Source organism: Bicyclus anynana, chromosome 19 (assembly GCF_947172395.1).
Source record: "Bicyclus anynana chromosome 19, ilBicAnyn1.1, whole genome shotgun sequence".
Taxonomy (NCBI): Eukaryota; Metazoa; Arthropoda; class Insecta; order Lepidoptera; family Nymphalidae; genus Bicyclus; species Bicyclus anynana.
The window spans coordinates 6,369,842-6,382,227 of NC_069101.1; the positions used below are offsets into that span (position 1 = coordinate 6,369,842).

The window sequence follows — 12,386 nt, forward strand, 5'->3', positions numbered from 1 at the left end:
CAGTAGATGTCGATAGCTCAAACATTCCAGAGCGTCGCTCTACTATTAATGTGACAGCTTTATCCGCCAAGAATATAGAAGAACCTTCGTTTTTAAATAAATTCTCATCATTTCACAAATTGACTAAAGTCATATCATACTGCTTTCGGTTTATTCATAATTGCAGACGTAAAAACAATAGAGTCTTAGGCCCTCTGTCCGTTTCTGAACTTCAGACCACTACAAGACGTCTCGTCGGCATAGTTCAAATGTGCTGGTTTGATTCAGACTTACGAAAATTACAGTCGGGAACGATTGTGTCTACGCGTCTTCAACGGTTAAACCCGTTCATTGATCGAGAAGGTTTGATCAGAGTAGGTGGACGATTATCTAATTCTAACTTTAGTTTCGAAAAAAGGCATCCTCTATTGCTTCCTGTCGAAAGCAATTTCACGAATCTTCTTGTTATCTTTGTCCACGAAATCAATTTACATTCGGGCTTACAGGCCACTCTAGCTTCAATTGCAAGAGATTATTGGATTCTCTCCGCAAAACGGATCATAAAAAAGGTAATTTTTCGTTGTGTTAAGTGTCATCGTCATCGTGCAATCTTTCTAGAACCTAAGATGGCTGATCTACCTGCTGCTCGCGTCCAGCAAGTTCGAGCCTTCCTCAAAGTCTCTGTTGACTTCGCCGGCCCCGTTTTGACGAAGTCTGGTGCTATTCGTAAACCAAAAATAGAGAAGTCGTACATTTGTGTATTTGTGTGCCTTACGACGCGTGCTCTACATATAGAGCTCGTCTCTAGTTTATCGACTGATGCTTTTTTGGCTTGCTTACGTCGTTTTGTAAGTAGGCGTGGCTTTTGTTCGGATATTTTCAGTGATAATGGCCGGAATTTTGTCGGTGCTAACGCGGAATTAAAAACTCTATTTAAGTTGTTAAAGGAGCAGGATCGTTTTATTGCTCATGAATTGCTTAAATACAAAATTACTTGGCATTTCAACCCACCTGCGGCACCACATTTCACCGGAATAGCTGAAGCCGCAGTTAAATCGATAAAAACACATCTCGTCAGAATTGTCGGCAACACCACTCTTACATTTGAGGAAATGGGCACTGTCTTAACGCAAATCGAAAGTACTCTAAATTCGCGTCCATTATGTCCGCTTTCTGCAGATCCCAATGATCTGGAAGCGTTGACACCTGGTCATTTTTTAATTGGTGCACCGTTAAATTCCATCATAGAGCCTGATTTGACAGAATTAAATTTAAAACGGTTGTCGCGCTGGCAACTATTACAAAATTTTATTCAAAATTTCTGGAAAAGATGGCACAACGAATACTTGCATACGTTGCAGCAGCGAAGTAAATGGACTAAGAACATAGAGAATATTCAAATCGGTACACTAGTCCTCATAAACGATCCGAACGTACCTCCATTGCAATGGAAGTTAGGCCGGGTTCATGAAGCGAACCCTTCTAAAGATGGTGTCATTCGTTCCGTCACTGTTAAAACTGAATACGGTTTCTTGAAACGACCAGTTCATAGGTTGTCTCCGTTACCTATATCAGATTCAGATTAATTCCATTAGTTTACTTTATTTAGCTTCATAGTTTTATATTCATATTCATTCTGATTTCGTTTTCTTATATAACTCAGTTTCTATTTTTATCTAATCATTTTAATTTTTTTTTTTCCTCCAATTTCATTCATTATTAAGCTGGGTTAAAATTCCATTTTAACGGTGGGCGGTGTTCGTAAATATTCGATATATTCGAAGTTCGAAAATTCCTCAATTTTGGTGGGTACTTTTGTCGCCGATTTTGAGGGTATTCTACAGACTGCCTCACCGCGCTCGGAGCTGTGAGCGCCCTGTCGTCAGTCGCTCGCGAATTGTATTGTCGACCTTTCGCCTATTCGTCGGACATTTTTTCGCTTCGTTATTCGCTGCCCGTTTATTCGGAACGGGCGTTCAATTCGGGTGACAATATAATCTTCGGTATTATTTAATATTTGACATCGTTTGATCTTGTAATAAAAAGACACGGTGTAAAAAGGCCGCGGCCAAGTGCGTGTGCGCGTCATCACCCACGTGTCGGCGTAGGAGCTGGACTCCAGCAGCTGGGCAGCAGCAGATCATCGAAAGGTAGGTGGTTTGTTTGAATTACCCTTCGTATCGGTGATAGGAGCCTGCCCATTAGAATGAAGGAAACATTCGAATAAACTCCTTCCACCAGCACCCTACATTCGTTACGTAAAATACAGTCCACTAAAATCACTCCCCGGGGGAATCTTCCCCACAACCAGTATTTGGGAAAACCGTAGGGAACTAAAGTTATAGATATTGCGTAAATAATAATTTAGTAGTAGTCTACGAGTAATAATGATTTATTTACTTGAAATCTATATAAATATTATAAAGAGGTAAAATTTTAGTAATCTCTATCAGGGTAATCTATAGGGGGTAATATCTGGATATACTACTGAACCGATTTTGAAAATTCTTTTACCAATAGAAGGCCATATTGTTTGTCATAGGCTATATTTTATCCCCGTCGTCGTCGTCGTATTAATAAGTGTATTCACCACTAGAAAGTCATGTTATTTGTGAGTGTTATAAGCTATATTTTATCCCCATATTCCCACGGGAACATGAACTACGCGGGTCTTCGGCAAGTCTGATAACGTTAAGTTCCTTTTACAGCGCAATGGTTTTTAACGGAAGTCCACTACAAGTACAATTCAGTGCAGGCAATTCGCGACCTGAGTGCTCTGTGGTCGATCACTGTGCTAGATCTGTCGCATAATAATATCAAAGAGATAAGTGGGCTTCAAACTTTAAGGTACGGCAGTAGCGAACTGTACCATTATCATCATCTCCTTAACCTTATCTCATTTAAGTCATCATCATCATTATCAACCCGTATTTGGCGTTGCAAAAACAAGGTCATGGCTAAGAATCCCGTATTGGTTCAAAACTAGTAGTGCATATTTAGATTTAACGCCTTAAAACTCAAAAACAAAATTAAACTGCTTTTAAAGTTTACCGCATGAGTTCTTTAGGTACTTGTTTATCAAAAACACTACAAGTAAACCCAAAAATAATGTTTAACAGTATTTTCTTTACTCCGATATAAAAGTAAGTAAGTCATCAATCCCATATTCACTGCTGAGCTCGAGTCTCCTTTCAGAATGAGAGGGGTTAGGCCAATAGTCCACCACGCTGGCCCAATGCGGATTGGCAGACTTCACACACGCAGACAATTAAGGTAATTCTCTGGTATGCAGGTTTCCTCACGATGTTTTCGTTCACCGATAGAGACACGTGATATTTAATTTCTTAAAAAATTAAAACAGGATTAAAAGGCAATGAGGTGTATATAAAAATCTTTCTATAAAAAAATTCTAACTTTTTAAATTAAGTAAGTCTAGTCCCAATAATAATATTTAATTACTTTTTGACTGCATTAGATATTTGCGCCACCTCGACCTCTCCTTCAATCACATACGACGGCTCGAAAATCTCAACCACCTTCGTCTACTGTGGCTCGACGTGTCGTACAACAGCCTGTCGAGTTTCGAGTTCGGACCCGACGCCGGCCTCTGGACGTTACTACATCTCGAATATCTCAATTTGAACGAAAACAACCTTACGTCCATGAAAATATTTACAGGTTGTACAAGGTGGGTTGAGCAGGTATTAGGTAGGGTATTTTTTTTTTCAAATCGATCTAAACGCTGATCCTTATATTCGTTTATTTTCCATTACAGTGTCATTTAAAAAAGCATTACGCACACAAAGTCTAGATCTAGATTTTTTTATATTTTACTCTATATTCATACGTATTCAACTCACATAATCGACAATGGGTGTGGGTAAAGCACAGCACATACTAAGAATATGCACTAAATGCTCTAGACTCGGTATGCGCACTGGATTTACGAAACGGAGGTCCTGGGTTCGATCCCCGGCTGGGCCTATTGAGGTTTTCTTAATTTGATCCAGGTCTGACTGTTGGAAGGCTTCGGCCGTGGCTAGTTACCACTCTACCGACAAAGACTTACCGCCAAGCGATTTAGCATTCCGGTACGATGTCGTGTAGAAACCGAAAGAGGGTGTGGATTTTTATCCTCCTATTATAAATACTTAAAAGTGATTACAAATATAAGAAAACTAATGTCGAATAAAGGTTATGATTCACAACACTTGTCAAGATAACTTAATTAACAAATCAAATTGTTACCAAAATAAGTCCCTAGAATGGCAGAGAATGACCTTGAGTGGAGTCACGTACTTGTGAACGATGTGTGTAGGGTTAAAGGTACCTTTGACTGATATCAAACACTCCCCTTTTCCACTCAAGTCACTCTCCCCGCCTATCCCAAGTAACCCATAAAGAATTACACAATAAGAGATGTGGACGGCTCGAACGCCACGAGCACACTGAAGTCAACACGAGATCGAGCGACGTAATATCCGTCACAGACTACTATTTCCAACACTTAATGGCGATAACACTCCTCCTAACAAATTAGCCCGCTTCCATCTTGGATTGCATCATCACTTACCATCAGGTGAGATTGTAGTCAAGGGCTTACTTGTAAAGAATAAAAAAAAAGAAACGGCAATACTTATATTAGAAGGAAACACTGACTACCATAGCGAGAGAAATTAACTATGCTCCAACCTAAGAAATAATCTACTTAAAACTTAACTAACCAGACTTTATTTTAGCTACTAAACCGATTGCCTCTAATTTCAAACATTCTAAACATCCAGCAATTTGCCGAGAATTCGATTTTATTCGGATCACAGCAGCGTTAACAGATGTAGGCAAGCTTAAAAGCTCTATTAAAAGCCCGAGTTAGAGTTAGATAAAAAGTAGCGAGGTGAAACATCTCTCTAAGACTGAACGACTATACAAATACTGCAAAAGGCTGCAGTATTCATTTGCCCCGGATATACTTCGAATTCACGTTCATTATATAGATCAGCGCTGATTAAAACTACGAGTTTGCGATTTCAAAGCTAAAATTCACTGGAATTAGTTGTCCACAAAATGCGAAATTCATTGAAACAATGGCCAGAAAGCGCCAATTAATCCAAACTAATGACGGATTCGTTACTATGTATTAACGTTTGTGCAATATCAATATCCTATATTTCCAATTCCAGTTCGAAACATTAGATACAACTGTTTGCTACGCTTCCCTTGAACAGAGAGATCAAAGTGATCAATTTAATTTAATAAACATAATACTTAGTGGCATTAGTGAGAGCTGTGATAGCCCAGTGGATATGACCTCTGCCTCCGATTCCGGAGGGTGTGGGATCGAATCCGGCCCGAGGCATACACCTCCAACATTTCAGTTGTGTGCATTTTAAGAAATTAAATATCACATGTCTCAAACGGTGAAGGAAAAACATCGTGAGGAAAACTGAGAATTTTTCTTAATTCTCTGCGTGTGTGAAATCCGCCAATCCGCATTTGGCCAGCGTGGTGGACTAAGGCCTAACCTCTCTCATTCTGATAGGAGACTTGAGCTCAACAGTGAGCCGAATATGGGTTGATAATGATGATGAATACTTAGTGAAATGCTTTATGATTTAATACTTTATGCTGTTTAACGGGAGAAATAAGCAAGGCGGACGTACTTTTCCTAAAGAGCTATCTGTCTGTATTGTCAAGGTTTTTTGTATGATGATAGTTATTGGAAGTGTCGGAAAAAGTCAAGTTAATAAAAGCCCGCGATGTCATTATCCCATTTTATCTTATAAAAAATGGTCACGTATAATGAAAACTTACATCGATGTTCATGCGGACCACCTGTTCTCAAATCATCATCATCATCATACTAGCCGATGGACGTCCACTGCAGGATATCGGCCTTTTGTAGGGACTTCCAAACATTACGATACTGAAGCCACCTGCATTAGCGAATCCCTGCGAATCGCTTTATGTCGTCAGTCCATCTGGTGAGGGATCGACCTACACTACGCTTTCTAGTGCGGGGTCGCCATTCCAGCACTTTGGGACCCCAACGTCCATCGGCTCTTCGAACTATGTGCCCGCCCATTGCCACTTCAGCTTCGCAAATAAAGTCACCGACATAGCTCAACGAGTTGTTAATAAATAAATGATATAATTTACATTACATATTGACACAGATTACGAGAACTGCATGCCAAGAACAATCGGCTAAGTAAGTTGATGGAGTTAGCCGTGTATATGCGGAAGCTGAGACGTCTAATGTACATGGACCTGCGGTCAAATCCCGTGTGCTCTGTCCCGGGGTACAAGGACGTGGTTATTAATACCTTTTCCAATTTGCTCCACTTGGATGGCCGGGATTTGGATCCCGTTGAAAAGGTAATACGTTGATAAAGGCAGGCGTCCACTGATACGCGGCGTACGTATCGGACGCATCGCATTAAACGGAATTTTAATTTTTTTTTATCTTAGATAAGCTTGACTACAATCATGCCTGATGGTAAGCAATGATGATGTCTAAGATGAACCGCGCTTACCTAGAAGATGCCTATTCACTCTTACCTGGAAGGTGCACAAATTGTAGATGTCAGAAACACAGACGCCAGAAGAGCATTCCACATCTTAGCAGTTCTAATTGACGCAAAACGTTTCGTGCGGGTTGACTGAACGTCGACAACAAAGGGATGCCATTTTTCACGACGTCTTGCTGATATGTGGTAGAATGGGGATGGAGGAACAAGATTATAAAGTTCCTGAGCACTCTCCAAAGTATATCCGGTAAAAAACCGATAGACTGGCGACTTTGCAAACTTTGCAGTTTCATCCGTGTCAACGGTATTTTCAATTTTTAATTTTACGGTATAAGATTCGTGCGATCCGTGCGTCAGTGGACGCACTTCTATACAAAGAATACTACAATACGTTTGATGCGATGCATCCGATACGTACGATACGTGGACACCTACCATAACGAAGACCCAGATTTGTCGCCGCGAAATCGGCTTAAGCAGAGTGCGAATTACCACACTACTAAAACTAAGCTGATTGACCGATAACATGTATTGAGCATTTGAGTCCTTTGATTCACCGCCTTGAAAGCTGTCAATATCTTCGCTAATAGTTGCTTTTTATTCCATGTCAGTTAGCCCTTGACTCCGATATCACCTAATGTTATGTGACGATGCAAAGTGTCGCCGCACACGGGCCACACGCGACAGCCACAAACAAGAAGCCATAAAGGGCCACCAAAGTAGCTGAAGCGCGCGACAGCCAATTGTGGCCGGTGGTCGACACTTGTGGTGCTACTTTTTTAACCCATACATGCAGTATCATAATCGCGCGAGTGGCGTTTTGTGTCGGCGTTTAGTGGCTGGAGCGGCCACAAGAAGCGAGCAGCGACGATTGTAGCGTGTGGCGGCCACCGGCGTCAACCGTGTGCGGCGAGTCCATAGAAAATGTATGAAAACTACAGAAAATATGCCGGTAGCGGCGTTTTGTGGTTGTGGCAGGTGGCCTGTGTGTGGGAGCCCTAAGGTCGAAGCTTACTTGGAAGAGGTACAAGTTTAATCAAACCATACCGACGGTTTCCCAAGTGGCATCATAACGGAATGTCTTTGCCGATAGACAAACTTGCCACGTGAACAAATTTACAATATACTAGCAAAATCTCGCGGTTTTACCCGCGTTCTTTCCTACCATTCCCGTGAGAAAACGGAAATAAAATATAGCCTTTAATACTACCTGATAATATAGCTTTGTATTGGTGAAAGAATTAATCAAATCGGTCCAGTAGTTTTTTTTTGTTTTTTCGCTACATACAAAAATACATATTTTTCCTCTCTATAATATTAGTGTAGATAAAATTCTAAATAGCACAAAGCTGGGATTCAAGCCTCGGACCTATCTAAGTTCCAGGATTCCTGGAGACACGAGGGCAACCTAACACCGGACCTTAAATCTATACTAATATTTTAAAAAGGAAAGATTTGATTGTTTGTTTGTTTGCATTGAATATGCTCTGAAACTACCGAACCGATTTGAAAAGTGCCTTCACTTTTGGGAAGCTACACTATCCCCGAGATGCTATACCTAAGCTATATTTTATTCCCATATTCCTACTGGTTACTTACCTACTGGTACTGGTACAAGCGCGCGGCGTCTGCTAGTTTAAGAAATTAAATATTACGTGTCTCGAACGGTGAAGGAAAACATCGAGACATGAGGAAACCTGCACACCAGAGAATTTTCTTAATTCTCTGCGTGTGTGAAGTCAGCCAATCCGCATTGGGCCAGGGTGGTGGACTATTGGCCTCACCCCTCTAATTCTGAGAGGAGACTCGAGCTCAGCAGTGAGCCGAATATGGGTTGATAATGATGATGAACGATGAAATGAAATGAAAAAATAAACTCGAACTCGAATCCATTGGTCCAACAAGGCAAAGAAAGAGAGCCATATTAAGCTACGTTAATGAATGTGGGAAAACTCTAACTATATTACCACGTTAAGTTACTTTGTTCGACACATTTACCGCCGTTTAACCGGCTTCCATTTTCCGTAAACTAAGTTTTGAACGCATAAAAGCTTATATCGAGGTTGTCATTCCGCCATCTAATCTCTACAGCTCGTAAAATTTTAAAGTTCCACGAATTTTATGAGAGATTTTGAAAAAGATATTTCAACTTTTACGAGTAGGTATTTTAGCTTGCCAACTTCGTTAGTAACACTCCCGATGTTTCGCGCGGGCCGGGGGGTGTGATGTGTGTGTGTGTGTGGGGGGGGTGGGCCGGATGAATGAAAAACCCACGAATTTCCCGCACGCACGATTTCTCACCCGCGCAGTCTTTCCCCCCCGTCGCCCGCATATCATGGGAGTGTCATCAATGATCTTGCCAGACTATACATTAAAGCTGAAAGAAAATTAATAAGTTACAAGCTTCAAGTTATAAGTAAGACTACTTAACTTACTACTTCTAGGTACTTCTTTACCGTAGATAGATTTGTTCATTTGATAAAAGTTATTTTCTTAGTATCTTCTTGCCGATACGATCAACTAGGCAGCGGCGAAGAGTCCATTCAGACCGATTCCCGCCTGGTTACCTTCTAAAAATTCCTACTTTCAACAAAATTCCATCCTTCGCCACTAGTACCTAGTACATTTTTGTTTACATTGTTACAAAGTCAAAAGCTAGAAAAAGACGAGGTGCCCTGATATGATAATATGATAATCTTCGAAGTGGTGTCCTAACCCGCTCGCCATACACTGTTCGAGTGGCGTGGGAAGTAAGTAGAAACGTGTGGTCACGTTACTCGATCTGCCGCATTTTATGCCTCTCGCCCTGCCCACCGCTCCCTATTTTGTTAGCGCGAACGCGAGTCAAAGGACTAGTATCGAGAAGTACTGATTTTTATTTTCAAGAGTTTTAAGTAGTGTGTAGACAGGTAAAGCAACGGTCGCTTCATTTAAATATCTATCACTAGCTGACGCCGCGCGGTTTCACCCGCTGGGTTCCCGTTCCCGTAGGAATACGGGGATAATATATAGCCTATAGCCTTCCTTAATAATTGGGCTATCTAACACTGAAAGAATTTTTCAAATCGAACCAGTAGTTCCTGAGATTAGCGCGTTCAATCAAACAAACAAAGAAACAAACTCTTCAGCTTTATAATATTAGTATTAGTATTTACTTACGTCTAATTATAAAATAGCAACTGCCCTTAGGCCAATAATCTTTGGACCCTTCATAAATTATTTGTTGAGTAAATTGTAACATCTTCATCTCCTTACCCTTATCCCACTTAAGTGGGGTCGGAAAAATATGTCAATCTTTTCCATTCGTCTCTATTACTCGTCAACTCATCATCCACTCCTTTTACACACATGTCCTCTTTCACACAATCCAAGCATCTCTTCTTTGGCCTTCCTCACCTCTTATGTCCTTCCACTTTCAACATTTTTCTAGTAATATGTAAAAATCTAGCTTTCCTCCCTACGCATTACATATCCTTACCAAGCTAACCTTCTACTCCTAAATTTTTCTGTCGCTGGCGCCACTTTCAGACTTCCTCTTATATACTCATTCCTTATTTTATCTATTCTTGTCAATCGTTGTGTATTACAGGCTAGTTCACTGATGTACGTGTCGCCCGACGCGGCGGTGTTCTCTCTCCGCCGCCTGCTACGCCTGCTGTATGTCCAGCAGTTGTCCCGGTCGCGTGTGTCGCCGTACGTGCCTCCAGCGGACACCACCGATGTGCCTATTGTTGTACTAGTGGGCTATGAAGCTGTCGGCAAAGGTAATATATAATAGAAAGCAATATTATCAGCAAGTAACATATGTATATATGGGAGCCGTGATAGGATGTGACCTCTGCCTTCGATTCCGAAGAGTGAGTGTTCCGAGACATGCACCTCCAACTTTTCAGTTGTGTGCATTTTAAGAAATTAAATATCACATGTCTCGAACGATAAAGGAAAAGATTGTGAGGAAACCTGCATACCAAAGAATTTTCTTAATTCTCGGCATGTGTCAAGTCTGCCAATCTGTATTGGGCCAGCGCGGTGGACTAATGGCCTAACCCCTCTCATTCTGAGAGGAGACTCGAGCTCATAATTGAGTCGAATATGGGTTGATAACGAACATAGTATGTATATATTACCCCTGTTTTAAGGAACGTGAAACGCACGCAGGGTGAAACTTGGTTTGCGTGAATAGGCGATATCTTTCTTTATACATATTTCCTTACGTTTCAACTCAATCCTCGATGAAACAATGGCTTTCATTCAAAACTGAGACGGAAAGTAATATAAATTTACTAAAAGAAACATTAATGAATTGCTCTAATAACGTTGATAAAATTGTATAATAATCAAGACAGATTGACGGCCTCCGTGGCGCAGTGGTATGCGCGGTGGATTTACAAGACGGAGGTCCTGGGTTCGATCCCCGGCTGGGCAGATTGAGATTTTCTTAATTTGTCTAGGTCTGGCTGGTGGGAGGCTTCGGCCGTGGCTAGTTACCACCCTACCGGCAAAGACGTACCGCCAAGCGATTTAGCGTTCCGGTACGATGCCGTGTAGAAACCGAAAGGGGTGTGGATTTTCATCCTCCTCCTATCAAGTTAGCCCGATTCCATCTTAGACTGCATCATCACTTACCATCAGGTGAGATTGTAGTCAAGGGCTAACTTGTAAAGAATAAAAAAAAAAAAAAAAAAAAAAAAAGACAATACATATTCAAAATATTAATACCCACAATGTAGGTAGATGTAATTTTTGCTTGACAGCTCCAATAAGGTGCTTGTAGCCAATTTCGGAAGCAAGACAGCTAAACAGTTTTAAGAGCCAAAAGCTATTAACAGCACGCTGTTACTGTGGAAAATTAAACAATTTCATGCACAAAACAGTTGTTTTCGTTTGGCAGCACGCCGAATTGTAACTGAAACTATTAACATATTGTTCGAGGTAACATGCAACAATGTGGCCAATATGAATAACATAACAAGTGGTGTGTACGTTTGTTTTAAGTATCAAAACACTTAGTTCTACTTTAAAGGACTTGATCTAAATCAAGCGTTAAAACCAAGTAGTAGACTTAATAATTCCACAGTTAAAAAACCAAAGCCGTCTCCATAATCTGCAATGTTGTAGGTTCATTTTTGAGTTTTGAATTTGTTCAACCCTCTTCTAACACTGCTTTATTCCTTAACGCCGCTACTACTGAAGCAATTTGGCTGAAATTTGGAATGAAAATAGATTTTACTCTGGATTAACACATAGGCTACTTTTTATCCCGAAAAAATCCATGGTTTTGCGAAAACTGATGATTTTGATGATATGAATTTTTGTTACTCTTTTACGCCTCGACTACTGAAGCGAATTAGCTATTGGTATTTAGATATATTATACCCTGGATTAAAACATAGGCTACTTTTTATTCCGGATATTTATAAAAAGTAGTTCATGGTTCAAATTCCATGGTTCCTGAGGGATTTGTGAAAAACTAAATTCCACACGGACGAAGTCGCGGGCGTCCGCTAGTTTATTATATTTACGAGTACAAATAATATAAATTATATTTCCTTGCATCCTTCTTCATATATGACCATGTAGTCCTCTTCTTAGTTACATGGTAACATCGCACAGTTTTTAGAGAATTTTAAAACAGGTAACACAGATAAAATGCTACTGGTATAACTCCATCTTGTATGACGCTTATTCTTTAGGACATTGTATTGTAACTTGTAAAAACTTTCTAGTATTTGGGAAAACATCTGGGACGGTGGGTGATCATATATTCTAAGGATGCAACTCACATAATAATGATCGAACTTCACTTGAAAGTTCGTTTGATCATCTATTAGAAGGAAATGAAATTGGGGTTCAAAGTTTACATGGAAGTCGCGGGCGTAC

The 12,386-nt window shown here is 40.5% G+C and overlaps 1 protein-coding gene across 1 annotated transcript in view; it reads left to right on the forward strand.

Moving 5' to 3' along the window:
- The window catches only part of LOC112056183 (uncharacterized), a 32,533-nt gene that overhangs the window by 8,028 nt on the left and 12,119 nt on the right, over positions 1-12,386 (forward strand). Inside the window, exons 5-8 of the mRNA XM_052887593.1 lie at positions 2,688-2,826; positions 3,455-3,667; positions 6,153-6,354; positions 10,096-10,270. Coding sequence (XP_052743553.1) covers positions 2,688-2,826; positions 3,455-3,667; positions 6,153-6,354; positions 10,096-10,270 — 729 coding nt within the window. The remainder of the gene's footprint in view (positions 1-2,687; positions 2,827-3,454; positions 3,668-6,152; positions 6,355-10,095; positions 10,271-12,386) is intronic.